Raw genomic sequence first — 19,331 nt, forward strand, 5'->3', positions numbered from 1 at the left:
TGTGAAGAGTTGGAGAAGGAGGGTGAGGACAGAAAGGGAAAGAGGATGAGGGGCGGCTGAAGAACACGATCTATACACGCACATCCCAGTATCCACCGGCTTATTCTGCAACAAGAGGGATGGAAATGAACTGATTCCTGCTACAGAAAATGAAAATAAGCATTTTCTTTTTTGTCTATAGATTCTTTGAGGTATTCCTTTTGGAGCCTGGCATTTGCCTTTTGTTTATTCCTCCACTGGAGGCTCATCAGTTTTCTTTTGCTGGGTCTGAAGCAGAAATCCCTCCTCGGGGTGAGCTGTAAATGCCAGCCAACAAAGCTGTTTGTTGTTTCGGTTTTCTGTAAAGAGCCACATTTTTTTTGTGTGTTTTTGCTGGTTTGTACTTTGCAAAACAAGATGTTTTAATGTAGGAGCTTTTAATAGATTAATCATAATTAATTAGTAGTTTCTTGGATCATTTAACAACACTGTTAATTTGATATAAAAAATGACTTTTAAAGAAACGTTTGCAAACATCCTTTCTTTTCGAATGTGAGTTGCGTCAGTGTTTCTCAGTTTATCAGGAGTGACTGGAGCAGAAGACACAAGTCCAAGAGCTTTTTGTAAATACACACCACTGAGGAAGTGAGCATGAACCCCAGCGTGCGTTTGTAATGCATGAAACATCGTTTACACAACCCCTTGTTTTTGCCATTTTTATTTGAAGCTGACTCCTTGCAGTTCCATTACTATTATTTCACCTGCATAGCACCCCCCTCCTTTTTTTTTTTTTTTTTTTAAGGGAGTGAAGTGTGCACAAGTTGAGACATCCACTTAATAGTCTCTCCTCCTGGCAGCCTGTTATTTCTTCTCTTTCCCTCCGCTCCTTTTCTTCGCTTCTCATCTCACCCCAGTTACATCATGTCTCCCAGGTTTGGGAACGGAATGACAATGACAGTTATGTTGAGTGCAGCCATCATGCAACCACAGCACTCTGCTTTGCTGGGAGAAAAGCCACAGGGTTGTGGTGCAGAGCAGCGGGGAGCACAGATATGACAGAATAGCATGTAGCGACTGCTCGTGGGATTAGTCACTCGGGGGTTTATGTTTCCTCGTGTCGTGTTCTCCTCGCTATGAAATATTCCTGAGAACATATTATACATATATTTATCTGGTGGTTTGCAATGGTAAATAATAAACTCTGTCTTTAATGGCTTTTAAACCCGGGCTGTCAAAACCTCATATTCATTTTTGTGTTTGATTTTTTTTTAAATATCGCCTCCTTTCTTAACATATACTGATGTTTTTCTTGCGTGTGTCTCTTCGCCTAGGTGTCAGATCGCTGTGTGGTGGCTCTGGTGCCCAAGCAGACCTCATCGTACAACATCCCCTCCTCAGCCAGCATATCACGTACCTCCATCAGCAGATACGGTGAGTCGGTAGACCGTCCATTCATCTTTTATACAGCCTAATTCAACTCCCCAGCTGACAATGTGCAAAAGACAGAGTGCATCATGGAGGATGCAGGGTAAACCCAAAGAGACAGGCCACCGCTGCACATCTATTGTACATTCGGAGTGTCAGTTCACCACAAATGCATGTTCTTGGACTGGTAAAAGCAGAGTTCTGAGAGAAAGTCCACACATGCACAGGGAAAACATGCAGTCTCTGAACCAGACTGTTCTTTATGTACCAATCGTGGACGGGATTCACATGTTTACCAAGCAAATTCAGCCTTGGATTCATTCCATGCAAAAGTCTACCGCTGTGGCCACCTCTCAGTTCTCCAGATATAAAAATGCACTCACCTCAAGCCCGTGAAAAGCTGGGGAATTTCATTTCTGTTTCCTGCTGTGGTGTTTTTTGTTTTTTTTGTTTGCGGCTTTATTTTCTCTCCAGTAGCATGTGCAGGTGCAGGTTGCTTTCAAGTTCCAGTGCAAACTCTGTTCAATGACTCAGGAGAGAAGAGACAAGAGAGCAAGAGAGATTAGAAAAAAACAAAAAACTGATGAGAGTATGAGAGATATGGCATTCCTCTGTTTCTAATATTTGATGAATACATTCTGATACATTCACATGCACACACAGTTTAAGCAGCACACAAACCCTGCAGCACAAACCAGAGCTCACATCCTCTCCATGATGGTGTAGTTAGTGCTCTGCGTGTCAGATTTGGTCCAAAGCCAGATACACAGCAGCAGCAGACAACTTGCGATTGCTAATTATTCTGTGTGAATGATACTTCACACAAACAGAAAAAAGACAAGTGAGCACGGCCAATTACCAGGATTTGGGGGGGGATAGAAGGTGAACGCTGCCTTTAAACTGTGCAACACTGAAAAAGAGCTAACAGCGTCCTTATCTCTTCGAGCAATTACACTTACTTGCAAATGCTGGAAGTAGTGAGTGCCTGTGGATGCGAAGTCAAAAAAAGGCTGTTTTCTTAAGTATATGTATCATAAAATAGAGTGGAGTGGCATTTTCAACAGAACTGCTCGTGATTATCTTTGATGACCTTTAAGTGATTGCAGAAACATTACCTTCTTTGAAACAAAACACCATAAAAGGGGGAGATGATGGATGACCGAAGCAAAGTCATGAAATATAACTACCAATGCAATAAAGCAAAAGTTGTTCTGGCATTACTTTTATGCTCAATCTTTATTTTCCATAATACCCAGAAAGAGTTTACATTAATTTACGGAGGCGTGGAATTACTGAAATTACTCGTATTAATCTTTCATTTAATGGCTGCTGGGAAAATATATTTTCTTTGCAAGTTTCCAGGAATTTAATGTGAATGGCGTAGAAGGCAGAGGCTCTTCTGGCACGATCCCGGCCCTCATCAATCATGTGCTGGCACAGCAGGCACAGCTGCACCTCCGCACCTGCTGATGGATTCATACCAATTTCCCATTCAACACTTAGCATCTTGACTCAATTTATACCACCGACACCCCCCCCGGCTTTAAAGTGGACCTGAACACACCCCCCCTACTGGCTGGATGCATCCAGGGGGCTGTGGGAGCGCAGCAGAAGGAAAGGGGAGCTTACTGCTTAGGGTTAGAGGAGTTCTGAGATAGGAAGGGCTTAAGCTGGGGGGGGAATACAAAAAAAACAGCGACTGGATCAAGATGGGATTCTGGATTTTAATCCGCCTCGCACCCAGGTACATATATTCCACCCTCCATCTCCCTGGTGGCCACTCCAGGGGGACACTTAGGTCTCATTTGAAAGGTATAAGTGGCTTTATTGGCAGCAGGAGCTTTGTTGCTCCGCTCGGCCTTTGAAGCCAGGTGAGGGAGATCCTCTCCAGGATCCTCAGATCCCGGATCCCCGGAGAACCAGCCGCCGTGTGTAGACGCTCGCTAATTAGGAGGAACTGAAACCTGCATTATTTCAAGTGAGAGACAAGCGAGAAGGCAGGAACAAAAAAGAGCGGAGACGAGAGGGGATGTATGGATGAAGGATTATGGCGACAGTGCTAAACAAATTAGGGATCTTTTGATGCATTGATTAGAGTGTGACAGGGAAGATTTCAGCGCGGCGTTGGCACAATGTTGCCGAGAGGAGCCAATTATGACTCCTTTAAAGTGGCGCCAAGCGCAGCCATGAGACAGGGATTATATCAGGAGAGGGAATAAATGATGAGCAAGACAAACAGCAAATATTCATCAAGTGTTACATGACAGAGAGAAATATGAAACAAAAAAAAGAAAAGAGGACTACTGTATACCGTCATACGAAACAAAGATGTGTTGGGTGTGTGACAAGCATGTGGCAAACTGATGTTATATTAATCTCAAGCGAAGGCCTGCTGAGTGGTGTCAGCAGTATTTTAAGAGGGACCGCAGCTTCCCAGCTCTTTTATCACATTGCTTTTAGAAGGAATTTCCAATCAATGCGTTTTCCTTTCCAGCACAGCTTCAAGCTGGGTCTGGCTTTGCAATGACTAAGAAAGAAGAAATGAAAAGGGTACACTTGTGTGGGCGAGTGTGTGTGTGTGTGGCTATACTGTATACATTAAGTATGAGTGTAAGCTGCATTTAGTCCTTTTCATCTCTGTATTTTTATTCCGTCTTCCCAGATTCCTCTTTCCGCTACACTGGCAGTCCAGATAGCCTCCGCTCCCGCGCCCCCATGATCACACCCGATCTAGAAAGTGGTGTGAAGGTGTGGCATCTGGTGAAAAACCACGAACACGGAGACCAGAAGGAAGGAGATCGTGGAAGCAAAATGGTCTCTGAAATCTATTTAACGAGGCTGCTAGCCACAAAGGTACGTCAATACTCCTCATCCTTTGCGTCAATATAAATACAGCAGTGAAACTGTCATTTGAGTTTGATAGATTATTTCTTTGTTTGGCTGTAATTCTACACTACTGGAAACTTGTATTTCCAAGTTATTATTACATATTCCACATGTAAGTGACGTGCATTATGAGTTTTGTCTATTAAAGCAAGGAAAAACGAGCATCTTGAATAAATATTTTGGTAAACTGACACAAATGCTCCAACAGTTCCCCTGTGAGGCGTTCAGACGCCCCCGGGAGCAACAGCGTCCTGCTCAAGGGCACTCAGATATATTGACAATGCAAGAAAAGGAAGTCTAACCACCATCATTGGGATTGGAAGACCACCAGCTGAGCCACAGCTGAACTCCGTGGTCTTCTGTGATTTCCACTCGATGCAGAATTGCCTCTTATGATCTTTCAAAGCTTTGTTTATCAGGCGTCACACTGCCTCCAACAAAAGATGCTCTTTTATCAGCATTTGGCTTTGACAACGAAGATTTGTCTTATTTGTGTGCTTCCCACTCAGCTCTGTTGCTCATTCCATTAAAGTTATTTTCCATTTGTGGCAACATTTCAATGAAAATCAACAGGCTTTCCGAAATAGTACGATTCACTGCCAGGTAGCATCGTTACGAAAAAGAAACAAACTGCAACAATTTCCTGTCTGCTTTAAAACCATACTTTGAGGGGTTTAATGCCATGCTGTGTTGGACGCGTTGTTGATCTCGATGGCTTCTTTGTGTTTCATCAGGGTACGCTGCAGAAGTTTGTGGACGATCTTTTCGAGACGTTGTTCAGCACAGTCCACCGCGGGAGCACTCTCCCGCTCGCCATCAAATACATGTTTGACTTCCTGGACGAGCAGGCGGACAAACACGGCATTCATGACACGGACGTGCGCCACACATGGAAAAGCAATTGGTGAGTGAAATTCTGCGTAACTATATCATGGTTTATCTCCTCTCGTGTATTTGTGGTCCTTGGTCCATGTTTTGTTGTGAACTTATCGCCTTTCCTCCTCCATTTTCCAGCCTTCCGTTGCGTTTCTGGGTGAACGTCATCAAGAATCCGCAGTTTGTGTTCGACATCCATAAGAGCAGCATCACGGACGCCTGCCTGTCTGTAGTCGCTCAGACATTTATGGATTCTTGCTCCACTTCAGAGCACCGGCTGGGCAAAGACTCCCCGTCGAATAAGCTGCTCTACGCTAAAGATATCCCCAATTATAAGAGCTGGGTAGAAAGGTAAAAGCTACTGCAGTCACTTCATATGCCATCCTGATCCGCTCCATCACTTCTTCTTACAGTAAAAAACTAGCAATCTTTGAGAAAATCGGTTCGTAATTCCCTTTTCTTTTTATAAACGCATCTCAGCTGCATTCTGTAAAAAGCCACTCAAGTGCTTATCTTGCAGACACCCGCTGCTAGTCAGAGAGACGTTACGGCTCAGAAATGTGACTATAAAGGAATTTACACCTGAGCGGAAGCGGCGCGTCGACTCGGCGAGCCTCAGCGAGTGACGCCGGATGTTGCCTCTTATCTGAATCCCCAGGTACTACGCCGACATCAACCGGCTGCCGGCTATTAGTGACCAGGACATGAACGCCTATTTAGCAGAGCAGGCCAGGCTCCACTCCACCGAGTTCAACATGCTCAGCGCGCTCAATGAGATCTACTCCTACGTTAGTAAATACAGCGAGGAGGTGAGTATCGTCTGCGTGCACAGCGCTCACGTATTGTAGATTGTTATGATGCATTATGTGCATGAAATTGAGCTATTTCTTCCTTTTTTTTTCTTTTAGTTTGTTACCACTTTCTGAAAGAGTCAAACACATTTTGAAATGCGTCCATTAACTGAGCATGTTTGGCATGCAAATTTTGCACAAAAATATGCAGAGCAGGAACCAGTAGTGCAAGTATGTTAAAAGAATGTAATTAATCTCTCTGCAGCTAAATAAATGATCAAAGATGCAAACATAACATATTCTGACTTAACTTGGTTGTTTTTTAAATGAGCTTCACTTACCATTTTCGTACCTCTTTCCAAAGAGGATGAGAAAATGTGTTTTACACGGGATGAATTACCATAGATTAGCAGCGATACCCCAGTCGTCTCATACCTGCACTTTTTTTTTTCTTCCAATTTTGATTTCATCCGACGCTGTCACCTCCAGTTTCCTCTGTTTTCAGGCTCTCACTTCGTGTCTCACTCTCTCTTTTTCATGTTAATTACATTACTTTCCAGATTGTATTAAAATGAAAAACATGTACATTTTGCAAAACAGTACAGGCACATCGTAAGTTGTGAGTATTTCTCTTGAAATCCCTTACAAGTAAAGAAATGTGTCCAAATATTTAAAAATTACACAAAAGAAGAAATCACTAATAAGCCAAGCAATGCAGACAGAAGGAGAATATTCAAACTGCAGACAGGAAGCCCCCTCAAGCCGCCTCTCGAACCGTGGATACTCTCCTCGTTGCTTAATATTTCAGAGGTGTGTATTTTTTCGGGGAGCTCAGGCCAAATCCATCTTCTGAACTGAGCCGCTTCACTTTGAGATTTTACCTGGAGGGCAGTCCCGGGCGCTGATTGCATAATGAGCTGCCGCCTCGCTACATCAGCGGCTAATTACGGACAGATTGGGAGCGTAAATTTGAACGAGAGGCGTGCCGCGGATTCTCCCCGCGCTTTTAATGTATGTATTTCTTGCCCTTGGTGTTCCAGGACGATTCATAACTGACAAGGGTTAGTGAGGTCAGCCCGGAGTCTTCAGTAGACTTCCCCAAAGCCCAGAGGTCTGGTGAGACCTGCGCTTAACAAGGCAGTGTGTCTCATCTGCTGAGAAGAAAGCGAATGTCTACAAGCTCTCAGCATGCCTCTCTGTCCTTTAGCCTGCGGAGCCGTCGATCTGGCATATAGGGGCCCTCGTGAGCAGAATCATGCGCAACACACACACACACATATACACTCAGATCACAGGAAGCATTAAAGATGGGGGAGGAATATAAGGGGGAAAGAGAAAAGAGAGTTAGTGAGAGAGAAAGCATTTATGGAGACATTCTGCTTCTAATGTCAGCTCCTCCTCTGGGAAGCTTTATCCTGACCTTTATGTTGGACCACTCTCTCTCCCCCCCTCGTTTTACCTCTTACCGTCCCTCCCTCTCCTTTTCTTTACGTCCCGTCTCTTTTTAACCATTATCCAGTCAGCTCCTCTCTCTCTCTCTCTCTCTCTCTCTCTCTCTCTCTCTCTCTGCCCGCCGTGAATCTCATGAAGGTCGCTTCTGCTGCCTCGGCAAGTTTGTCGCGATGTGCGCGACGCGCGGACATATGCAAACGCGCTCATTTTGCATAGCACTTCTCTACAAATGCACGCCATCGCTTCTGCGGTGTCTGCTGGAGTGCAGTGCATAAAAACCTCATCTAGCACCATTAGCGGTTGCTCATTCTTACTCGGCCCTTCACAAAGGGCCGTGTGTCAGGCTAACCAGGCCAGAGCCACAGCCCGCTTAAATGGATTTGGGAAATGGCAGTGGGAGCCGCACCTGCATACGGGGCGACAGATTAATAATAGATTGCTATCGGGCCCAATGAGAAGGAGGAAATGTTATGCCTGTAGCTGCCAGGCTTTAAGAGCACTTAAGCATAAGAGCGGAAGATGGTAGGTGGGCAGACAGACATTGTGTTCTACACCTGGACAGGTGGCAAATAAAGGTTGGCCCCGCTCGGCTGGAAAGAGAGAAAGTAAATGGGAAAAAAAAAAAAAATCCTTTTCTTTTTTTTTCTTTAAAGATAATTACCAGTCAGTCAACTTTTGACATGCATAAATGGCAAAGTATCAAGCCATCAAAAGTAAACTTTTAGAAATGCATGGCGGACTTTTCCTCGGTTGAGGAACAAAAACTTTGAATTGGTGCAAAATTCATCAAATCGGGAGTTGGATCAAATGGCGTACCGTTATATTACATATAATTCCCACTGAAATGAGAGGCTGTTGGACGGGAAACGTGATCACAGCAGCAAGTACGAAATAACAAGACGAATTTTAACTAGTAAAAAGCCTCCCGCGGTTGTTCTTTTGTTATTTACAGTATAAAACATCGTCCCACTGCACTCTCTGATCCACGTCCTTGTACTTGAGAATAAGTGTCTCAATGAGATTACCTGTATACTGAAGTAAAGGTCAAATAGAAATAAAGCAGCATAAAAAACGACTCAACAGAATACAGGACAAACATACAAAACTTCCTATAAAAACAAGAACAATTCACCATGAACATAGTAAAGACATTCATTTGTTGGTGTTTTTAGTTCAAGGAAATGATAAATATTATTTGCCTTTCATATTCCTTGTTGAAAACAGTTCCATGGTTTTTAAAACTATCAGTAACTTCAATGTCACTGATAACAGCCTTGAAATCATTGGGAGAAATGAGTGTTTCTCACTTTCCCCCAAATCCTCTTTAATTATTTGAAACAGTCACCTGGTAACCCACAGAATTCAGATCAGAAAAAGACCATTTTTTTTCCACAAATCACAAGCTGTTTGTGACAGATTCTGAAGGACTGTTATCCTAAGTTACAGAAAAAAGAGACTTTGTCTTTTCAGTAATCCGAGGAGAATTGAGTCGTACAAATGCAACATCATGGTTGACACTTTCCCTCTCATAATCATTTTTTATTTATCCCTCACTTCTGAATATTTTCAATTACACATTGCATAAGATGGGTAAATGAATTATTTTGTTTGAAATATCAATTATTAAGCGGGCCTGTGCTTTCCAGCGTAGCCGGCGGAAGCAAATGAATTCACAGCATCAAAACCAGAAACTCTGCGCTCAAAAAGGCTGTGCGATTTGAATATGGGGATTCGTGTCAAAGATAATAAGGCGTTTTCCATATTGCAGCTTTTTTTTTTTTTTTTTTTTTTTTTGAGTTTTGTATTCACAGAAAAAGGGCAGCTCTCTGTGTACACGGGCGTTGCTGTGACACGCCGAGAGACGGCAGGCTGTCTGAACGTCTTTTGAACCCGATTTGACAAATGTCAAATTAAGAAGATGGAGCCCAAGAGATAAAATGAGAGAGTAATGCACTGACATTTCTCAATGTTGTCAAAAGTAAAGACAACAGTGTAATTAATTCCCTTTTTTTTGTGATTTCCATGTAAAATTTTAATAAAAATGTAAATATGCAGAGGTAGTAAAAGCAAGAGTTGAGATACGCGCTCCTTTCATGGAGATGATCAGAGTAGAGCATTGCCGCTTGTCTAATTTTTACTTGGGATGACCTTCTTGTTGCGACCAGAGTCAAATCTGGATCTGGAAAAAGAGAAAAAACACAATTCTAGGAATTTGCGCCTGATATTTTCTGGATTAAGAGATTGCATTTTTCAGATGAGGAACAGATCAAAAGGGACAGCTGAGGTTGAGCTAGATATGGTTGTGGCCATGTGCTGAGGAGAGATATGGAAGGAAAGGCAAGAAAGTCACAATTTAACATTTCTCATCAAGGTGAAAATACAATTTAGTGTTGATGAAGCTGACACACTTCCAGACTCTTTAAGGAGATGTACATGACACATGTTGCCAACTCTCATCCTCCAAATGTATTTTCAAACATGCGGTTTCTGACCCGGGTCTGTCACTGCGCGCAGATCACCGCCGCCCTGGAGCAGGACGAGCAGGCGAGGAAGCAGCGGTTGGCCTACAAGGTGGAGCAACTCATCGCCGCCATGTCCTTCGAGAGCTGAGGGTGACCACTACTGAAAGAAAGAAGCAAAGACACAAAGAGAGAGAGAGAGAGAGAGAGAAAGGAAGAGGGGGAGGACCACCGTCTCTGCAGGACCTTTCTGAAAAAAGATAAAGGTCTTGTGCTACTTACCTCTCGTCGTGGACGCTGCAGCCACGAACCAGACCCGGGACCTCCGTACGCACGACTGCTTTAGTTGGAAATCCCCCAGCCTCCTTCAGTGACGACGCCAGTGAAGGGTCCACAGACAGACCGAGACAGCCGATGCTGGCAACAGCAGAGGAGGCAGCAACATGGCTTCTATTTATTTTCTTGTGTTTTGTCTTTTTTTTTTTCGCTCTCGCAGGACATCGGCTCTGTTTGACAGGAAATTGTACGTTGCGTGGGCGTGCACATGCGTGGGTGTGCGTGTGAGTGTGTGTTTGTGTCATGTTGAGGACTCCTGCAAAGCTGCGAGAGAAAATGGAGAAACAGATTTTTTTTTTCCCCCCCCACACACACCAAATCAGAACTGACATCTGAGTGTGAAATGGAGAGAAAACAGAGAAGCAGCGGCAGCAGGTCTGGAGACGGACACCTCAGATTCCTCAGATGTTTATTTTTGTACTTTGGACATTTAAATATTATCAGTTGCAGTCGAAAATATCCACCTGTGATCCCAAAAGTGTTGCTGTACAAAACGCCGTGAAGAGCGGGAGGGCGTGGCGTCTTCTCTCGCTCCTTCGCTCCCCGGACTGACGTTTCACGCGACACGGACGACGCCTCTGCTCTTGATTTAAACGTGAAGTGTACAGGAAAACCATGACACTCCCGCTCACCGCCTCCCCTCCAGAGGCAGGGAGGCCGTGGCGGTCACAGTGGAGCCAGCATGCTTGCACCTAAACTGAGGAAGATGGGAATTATAGTGTATTTAGGACGTAACCTCAGATCAGCATCACTCTGGAGTCAGAAGCTTTCTTCAGAAGTTAGATCATCTGTATGTACCAGTTGATACTTGCCAATCATTGTATGTGAATGTACAGATGTGTGTTTTCTTTTTTTTTTGTATGCTTTTTTATTATTATTATTATTATTTTTGGTTTTCCTGTTTTGTTTTAAGATAAGCTCAGTTGAACTGAGCTTGCAGACGTTCGCAGTAGCTCGTCATGTGAAGAACTCCATATTGTCTATCCAGGCCCCGGTCAGTCCAGCTGCCTCTTCGAGAAGGAAGGAAAGAAAAAAAGAAAGTCACATGCACACAGTGAGATTCGTCTTTCACCCACTCCACTTCTATAACCTTGAAAACCTGTAAAGAAAGTCGGTACGGCCAGTGGATGCACCCGATGAACGCTGCTGGCTCCTGCAGAGTGGAAATATTTTTTTTTGAAGGTGGTGATCATCTTCCTGTGTACTCTGCATCTTTGATTTTATTTTTTATCAAGTGCCAATAAGTCATGCCTGCTTTTTGTTTAGAACCAGTTGAAGATCTTCCCCATCCGTCACGTATGTCTTCTTCACACACAAAACAAGAGATTTTGCATGGGCCTAGTTAGACCAAGTGCCAAAAGATCCCGGTGTGTCAAATCGTTTGCTCGTGTCAAAATCGGTTTATGCTTTACAGTAAGAAAGCAAAAACTCTCACGTTTGTGTCGAGCTGGTTACGGCCGAAGCTTGTAAAAAAGAAAAAAAAAAAAAGAAAAAAAACTGGAAGGTACAAAGCGAGAAAAGCGAGGCTGAGAATGATGTAGACTTTTTAAAAAAAAAAAGCGAGTGTTTCATGTTGCGTGGATGCTGACTTAAACCAAACAGTCACAGGCTAAAAAGGCTGATGTAACCTCTCAGACTTTAGCTGAATGACAACGAACTGTAGACTCCATCCTCTGGATCGGTGAGTTCATTTTCTTCCAAGATATATGTTTGCTTGTTGTTTACATCGAGTACTTGAAAATAGGTGGTGTTAAAGGTTTGTACAGTGAACTGCATCTGTGTTGAGAGCATGTTGAAAGGTGGGCGAAAGGTGCTTCTTTTCTCTGTGGCCTTAGATACCCACCTGCTTAGTGTTCCTGATCTTATTAGTCCTCAACTAGGGCACGGTCCTTTCAGTGCTTCAGAGCCCAGTGGGTTGTTTTTTTTTTCTTTTCTTTTCTTTTTTTAGTGATACCAAGCCCCGACACTCAGCTGAGAACTGTCTGAGCCAGATAAAGTAGAAGGAGAGGGGAGGAGAGGTGAAGAGGGTACGGCCGCCCGGTTCAGGCAGACGCCGCGCTCGGCTCGCCCGAGCTGTTTGAAGAGAAGTGTCGAGAAACGAGGAGCGACGGAGAGGTAGAAAGAGAGAGAACCCCTTTAGCTCTAGTTTCCTGCTCCAGCTTTGAAGCCGCTCTTTGATCTGAGTCGGTTGTGTGCACAGTGTGATCAGGAGATGGAGAAAGAGAGAGAGAAACATCAAACTAACAGGCAAGGAGAAACGTAGGATGAGGCGATGATTGACGTGCTGCTGTTCCTGCGTCTGGCCACTAGGGGCAGAAGTGAGAGGGGAGTCGGGATTTGTTCAGCATGTTTGTGCATTCAGAAGGGAAAAAACATGGCGAGTACCTGTTAATTATTTTAAAATCATGTTTTTTAAACTGTGTAGATTTTTTTTTTGTTCATGAACATAAAAGTTTGATGATATTGTAACGATGTCCTACACTTCTTTACAGAAAACACCCTGTAGAAACCAATAATGTAATACCTCTGAAAACTGTGATAACTTTGTCCTTTTCAAATATAATAAGTCAATAATGTAATAAAATATCTTTTAGTGTAAAAATGCACAAAAACTGTAAACTGTCTTGCACTCCTATTTATGGATTATTACATAATTAGGTGTGGTTTTTAAATGTTCCTGGGTTTGTTTTTTTTTCTCCATAACTTCCATAATCTAGCCAGTAAAGTAATAACAAAGTGTTATTATGATATTAGCTCAGATATTTTATGACAATATTGGCAACTTATTCCATTATCGGACTTATTACATTTAAAATGGCCAAAGTTATTACGTTATTGGACATTGTTACGTTGTTAGTTGCTGCATGCCCTCTGAAATAAAACTGATTGTTTACTAATGCTGGAAATAGTAAGAAAATCAGTCATGTCCCACTATTTATGAGATTTTTTTTTTGACATTATAATTGATGTTTTTCTTTCAAATGTTTTTTTTTTAACAGATATAATGGGATAAATATAAAGTCATAATGTTTCGATAAGATTTCCTCTTGTGAATTCAACGCACTTTCATGCCGTCTTGCTCTCTAATCTCCTGATCGCCATCTGTACGAACACAGTGACACACACATACAGTCTGTACACAAAACATAAAGCTTCCTCTTTTTGATTAAGGTGTCTTCCCAATTTCAGCAAATAGAATTGTATCCTCCTCATACCTCACATTGCTTGTATGGAGTAATGCTTATTATCGTTTTATCAGGACCTAAATGCCTTTTCCTTCTCCAAGGAATGAAATGTATGTTTATTAGAGTCCTTCCAACTCTTCGATGAGCTCCCCTGTGAAGAACAAAATCAGGCACACAAATTGGTTTTTAAAGGCTTTGATTTTATTTTTGTCATAAATGTCATTAATATCATGATGCTTGTTTGGTTTTGGGTTGTTTTTTTTGTTTTGTGTTGTGTGAGATTTGTTTTATTTGCATGCGTTTTCGTTCATGCCTGGGATTCCATATCGATCCATCACCTTTGGTCAAACTGGCAGTTTCTTCCATATGTAAATGTCTTAAATCACAGCTGAATGCACCTTTTTTTCATGAAAGAGATTTTGTTTTAGTTTTTTGTTTTCCGTTGTTAGATAATAGCTTGTTTCCACGCCGTACGCTCATTTCTGGAAACCTTTTAAATTCAGTTTGAACTGAAAGGAGGAAAGTTTGTTTACTCTGTCAGAATCCTATTTGACTGCCAGCCGTGTGCGATGTGGAGAGGCGCTCATAACAACAGCCTCATTTCAGCTGAACCCGATTACTAATTGAAGAATCTCTGTGCACATTTTGATGAAATGTGTTGCAGAGGAGGTGGTGGTGTGGTTCAGTCTGACGCGCGTCGCCTTCGACAGAGATAAAACTGTTTGTTTTCTTCGTTTGTTTGTTTGTTTGCTTGCTTTTTACGGCATCGGGCAGCGGAGTAGAATCAGATCGTGGTTTTACTCTGGAGTCAAAATATCACGAGTTCAACATGAGTATCCTTCCATCTTAAACACATTGTAAACAAACCCTTTGTAGACACTGGAGTTCTGTAAAATAGTTATTACTGGCAATGATGATGACGACGACGACGACGATGATGATGATAATAATAATGGCTGTCTGTTCTTGTTTTATAAAGGTGTTGTGAAAATTGTAAGAAACTTAAAGTATTTAAAAAAGGTTGTTCTCTTGGTTTTTTTTATTTGCTTTGTTTTTGTTATGATAATATATTAATGTGTACCTATTGTAAATATGAAGCACACCTATTTTGCAAGCCAAGGATTCACTTTGTACTGTTGTTATATATAAATAAACTTTGCTGGTTAAAAATTGCATAGAACCAAGATTTGTATTCCTGTCCTTTTTTTTTAAGCAAATCACGAACGATGACACATTTTAATCTCATATGAAGAACTTGTTGTTGGGAATCAAGCAAACCACTTTAACTCTGTGATCCGTCTTGCTGCTTTATCCGCTATGGGGTCTTAAGGTCATGACACACACACACACACACACACACTTATGTTCACATTCTGTACTTTAATTAACCTCACATAAATGTTTTTTTGCACTTTGGGAGAAAACCAGCATTAGGAGAGGAACCACACACACGTAGAACATGCAAACTCCACACAAAACTGCTATTCTTACAGAACTGTAGTTCCCATGATACTTTGGGGCTGATCCAGGAAGTACGTTCTTGATTCAGTCGTTCTCAGTGGCGTCTGCAGCTTCTCTCCGATGATCTTCAAGCAAATTTTATGGAGGTTTACTCACGACGGACATAATAATGCCTTCATAAAGTGTAAGTACCGTTGCATAAAACATTATATGTATTATGCCTCTGCTCAGATTTGACTGTGTGAATGAGAATTAGGTGCAGCTGCAGATATCTTGCACCAAGCTTTTTGAAGTACTTAATTGCCTCGTGCGCCGTGTGTAACTGCTGCCGCCGCCTGTAATGACCGCTGTGCATCTGTCCTCGCCTCCTGTCTCTCTTCAATTCCTCCCTGATTTGAAAACCCCTCTCCCGTCAGATAATGCCAGTTTAAACCACTATCTCCAGCACTCCGCCGGTATGTGGGCACCGGGGAGATAAAGGCCACCTCTCTCCAATTCCCCCCGCAGCTCCGGGCTCGCCCTGAAATCCTGCGTTCCCCGCTCCAGCGCTGGCTCACAGCTAACGGAATAACCCGCAGCTGAATTGCAGTCGTTTGTCTTCATGTGAGTCTGTTTGTTCAGACCAGGCTCGGCTCCTGTGTGCCACCGCAAGGACTGCAATCACATTAGATTGCTAATGAAGGTGTGGGTGAGTGTGTTTGTTTGGAATGAAATGGCCCGGTGGCGACTGAATCCACAGAGAACTGCTGAGGATGACCACTGATAGACTTGTTTTTTTTTTATTCTGTGTGTGTAAAGTGTTGAAAGGCAAGTAGGTGGAAAATGAATCGGAAGGGTGATTTGTGTGTTATTGCCAGCTTATCGTCTGTTGGCGGCCGCGATGGCCTCTCAGGGAGAACACGTCCGGTTCGATTTCATGGTTTCTTTTTGGAGTATGCATGCGGTGATCGACCGTCCGTTGATCTGCTTCTGCATCTCCAGTTAGTTATATACTGCAAGCTTCCTCCTCTGCAGCCTTTGGTTAAAACATGGCTGCAAACTGCAAGGATTCCTATCTAAAAATTAAAGAATGAAGCGTTTCATATTAAAATGAAGTCATCTATGTATGTCTTGGAATTCAAGTTTGATTAATGTTGCTTGATTGTAAATTTATTCTGTAACTGTGAATCATCCTCAGAGGGGAATGAAAAGAAGAGCAAGTAGAAATATTTGTATTAAATTATAGCAAAAACAGAATCTGAGGAAAAAACGAGCAAAGTACAGATACGAGCAAAATCTTCTTAGAGTATTTAAGTACAAATACTTCCTTACTTGCAACTTCAAACGGCGCTGGTCAGTTTCCAGGGAAAGTCATTGTGTCAAGTGAGATGTAGTCTGTATCTTGAGTCCCTCAGCCATCTCGTCTCCCTCATTTTCTCAAGGGAAGGTCTAATCCCTGCTTCTTCTAATCCTGTACTGCTGAGACCAATTCAAATCCAAGCGGGACTTAACGCCCTGTAATGCCTTTACAAGTAGTTGCATAAAGCTGACATCCCATTCGTTCTGGGTAGGATTCTCAGCTTGGATTACAAGGCAAATTCTGAAATAATTAATGTGAGTTGGCAAAAGAGGATGCCAGGGGTGATTTCAGCCCCATTCCAAAGAACGACCGGCTATTAATTTCACAATGAAACAACCCCTGACACTTAGTTGGACCTCAGTGCTTCTCCTCCCGGCGGTGAAACGTCTTTGCTTCGTCTTTGCGTTTATCTGCGATCAAGTTGAGTTGAAGCAAAGAAAACCACAGTTTCTGATCTCCCAGAGCTAGGGCTATGTATTTTAGTTTTTTTTTTTTTTTTTTTTTTTTTTAAATATCCTAGAAAAAGGAGAAACATTCTAAAGCATTATAAGAAAAATTTTTGACTTACACTGACCACTGCGGACTGGGAAAGCTCCAGAGGAGCTGCAGTTTTGGAGCAGCTATGCGTCAGTACATGCTTCATCAAGCTTATTTGAATTGTTTCACTTGTCCAGCATTAACTTTTAGAATTAAACAACCCTTAACCGATTCATGGCAGTAACCGGTGCCTGATAATGACCACTTCGCCCATCAGCGGTGTGTGCGCTGCTTCTGCAGTTAACCACACCGATGAGCCGCCGGTGTGGCGACACACACAAGACACCGATCCACCTGAATGTCTGACAGAGAGAAAACATAAGAGGCTGAACGGAACATCGAGAGCGGTGGCAGAAGTTGGTCTGAGTCAGATTGCGAATAAATGTGAATCCAGGTGTCAGAAGTGCTCGGCGCAGGCTCTATTTATAGTTTGGCTTCCCGCTGTTGGAACTGCAGCCCGTCTCACCTGTCACTTGCTTCCCTCTCATTAGAACTCCACAGCAACGGCGCACGGCGGCCACGTCTGTGGGCGCTCTGTGATTCACAGGTCGGGGACTCGTTCGGCAGTAGTGTGTGTTGCGCTGTTTACTGCGAGCGCGAGGCTGTTTGGAAGCACAGCGCGAACAAACAGGTGCATCGCCATCATCAAGATGAGACATGGCGAAACTGTGCAAACATTTTCTCAAAAAAAAAGAAAAACTCTGCAGCGATTAATTCACCATTTCACTGATGATTAGGCCGAACGAAACTTTCGCAGTGACATTTGCTGACAGCGAGTTCCACTTCTTTTCCCGAGCGTCTCTGAATGTCCCCTTTTTAGCAGGCGCAGCTGACGATCAGTGTCTTTCTCTGGACGCGGCTTGTCCCCGCTCCTTGAGATGGTAATGAGACTCTCCCAGCAGGCCTGCTGACAGCCTCCTGTTGTGTGGCCTCATCTCTTTTAGCACGGCGCAGCAAAAACAAAGAGGTGGGTGGCTGGCGTCCGTTCGACGCCGTGCCCCGGGTCCACCCATACCAACTGTGCCTCCGAAAAAGTGCAGGCGTAAGTATTTTTCAGTTATGCAAATGCACAAGGACATTAAAAAAACACAACTGCACCCAGAAACAGAGTTGTGTTATGAATATGAAGTCGGGGAACATACATAATTTGATTTTGTATGTGCACCCTGTGTACCCACACACCTCCACACACACTCAGTGACTCTGCCTCAGCGACTCTGTGGATTTCAGGCGGGGGGTGCAGGTGAGAAGCACTTGCCAAATTTCCCTTGCTGGAGCACTCGTTTGCATATGCAGATGTTAATTACCACTGGAGCTTGTATGGGCCAATCGGCAGGCTGCTGGAACAGCTTGTGCATCTCTCTCTCTCTCCCCCACAGGTCGCCGTTTCCACGGTTACTCCCCTGGCTGATAATAAAGATAATCACCTCCGATTTCCTTCATGGCTCATTTTCTAGTACTCGCTTCTGAAAGGCCAGAGCGCCGCTGTCTGATTTTCCACGCTGAGCTCTTATCAGTACGCCAGGGCCGAGGACCGGGGCGGGGGGCCAAGTCCATGAACCACCTGCCACACGCTCACCAGAGGGGGGCGGGGGGGGGGCAGATTCGTTCAGTCGGGGTCTCAGATATGGTGGCGTAATGAGTGCGAGATCATCCATCCGGTATGGTGTAATTGTGGTTGGAATAAAAGCCTGGATGAGAACAGGGTCAGATCAGATGAGATGTGGCGATGGTTGTTATCACACAGACTGACGGCACCAGGCAGAATGAAAGTAGGGTTTTCAAAAGCATGAAATTAAGATCTCAGTCACAAAATCTATAGATGATATCCTTCCAATATTTCTGATCGGTTTACTTTAAATCCTTTGTGGTAGTTAAATGTTAAAAGCAGCCTGAATAAATGGTTATGTTCAGTGTTGGTGAAGTGAGTGTGGGTTAGAGAGTTCAACCATATTCAAAGCTATATTTTGTTAAATTTGTTGAACGGTATGTGTGATTTGTCAGGTGCTCTTCATTCATACTCCAGGAAAGTGATGTTTTGATGTCAACCTGCATGTTTTTCTGTCTAGTTCAGCTTTACTCATATAGCACCAGTTAAAAGGCAGTCCTCTACGACTTTTATCCACACAAATAAAGAGAGAATCCACATCAGTAAGTAAAAAAAGGTCCTGCGGATTCAGACCCAGGAGTGGGTCGTAAGAGAGAAAGGGACAGGACAGAGACAAAACAGACAAGAGAAACATCATGTTCATGACATGTAATAATTATGCAGAGTGAGAAAAGAGGAGGAGCTCAGTGCTTTCTGGAAGGTCTCTGGCAGTCTAAACCTACTGCAGCTCGGCTAGAAAGTGGTCCAGGATGAGCCAGCGCCGGCTAACAGGAAAGTTTTGAACCGTTTCAAATCAGAGACTGTATTAGCCTCCCAAACTCTAAATTTCATCCTTGCTATTTTACATTTAGAAACTCCAGGAACCTTCTATAAGCAGAACAAAATGTTCTGCTGGGAAATGTGTTCCTAACAGCTACTGAAGACATGATAATCTTATCAAGAATTTTGAATACTGGGAGAACAATTTCCTGCAATTTTTTTTTTTTTTTTTTTTGA

General features: G+C 43.2%; 1 protein-coding gene across 3 annotated transcripts in view; it reads left to right on the forward strand.

Annotated features, from left to right (window-relative positions):
* The window catches only part of plxna2 (plexin A2), a 226,627-nt gene that overhangs the window by 167,114 nt on the left and 40,182 nt on the right, over positions 1-19,331 (forward strand). The window contains exons 27-33 of one of the 3 annotated variants that reach the window (XM_030118348.1): positions 1,311-1,410; positions 4,067-4,257; positions 5,025-5,194; positions 5,305-5,517; positions 5,825-6,017; positions 6,181-6,182; positions 7,366-7,376. In XM_030118348.1, coding sequence (XP_029974208.1) covers positions 1,311-1,410; positions 4,067-4,257; positions 5,025-5,194; positions 5,305-5,517; positions 5,825-6,014 — 864 coding nt within the window. In that variant the 3' untranslated portion in view covers positions 6,015-6,017; positions 6,181-6,182; positions 7,366-7,376. Of the gene's footprint in view, positions 1-1,310; positions 1,411-4,066; positions 4,258-5,024; positions 5,195-5,304; positions 5,518-5,824; positions 6,018-6,180; positions 6,183-7,365; positions 7,377-9,923; positions 11,199-19,331 lie in introns of those variants that run through there. The other 2 variants (XM_030118346.1, XM_030118347.1) reach the window with 2 other exon arrangements.

The sequence above is a fragment of the Salarias fasciatus genome, chromosome 20 (assembly GCF_902148845.1).
Source record: "Salarias fasciatus chromosome 20, fSalaFa1.1, whole genome shotgun sequence".
Taxonomy (NCBI): Eukaryota; Metazoa; Chordata; class Actinopteri; order Blenniiformes; family Blenniidae; genus Salarias; species Salarias fasciatus.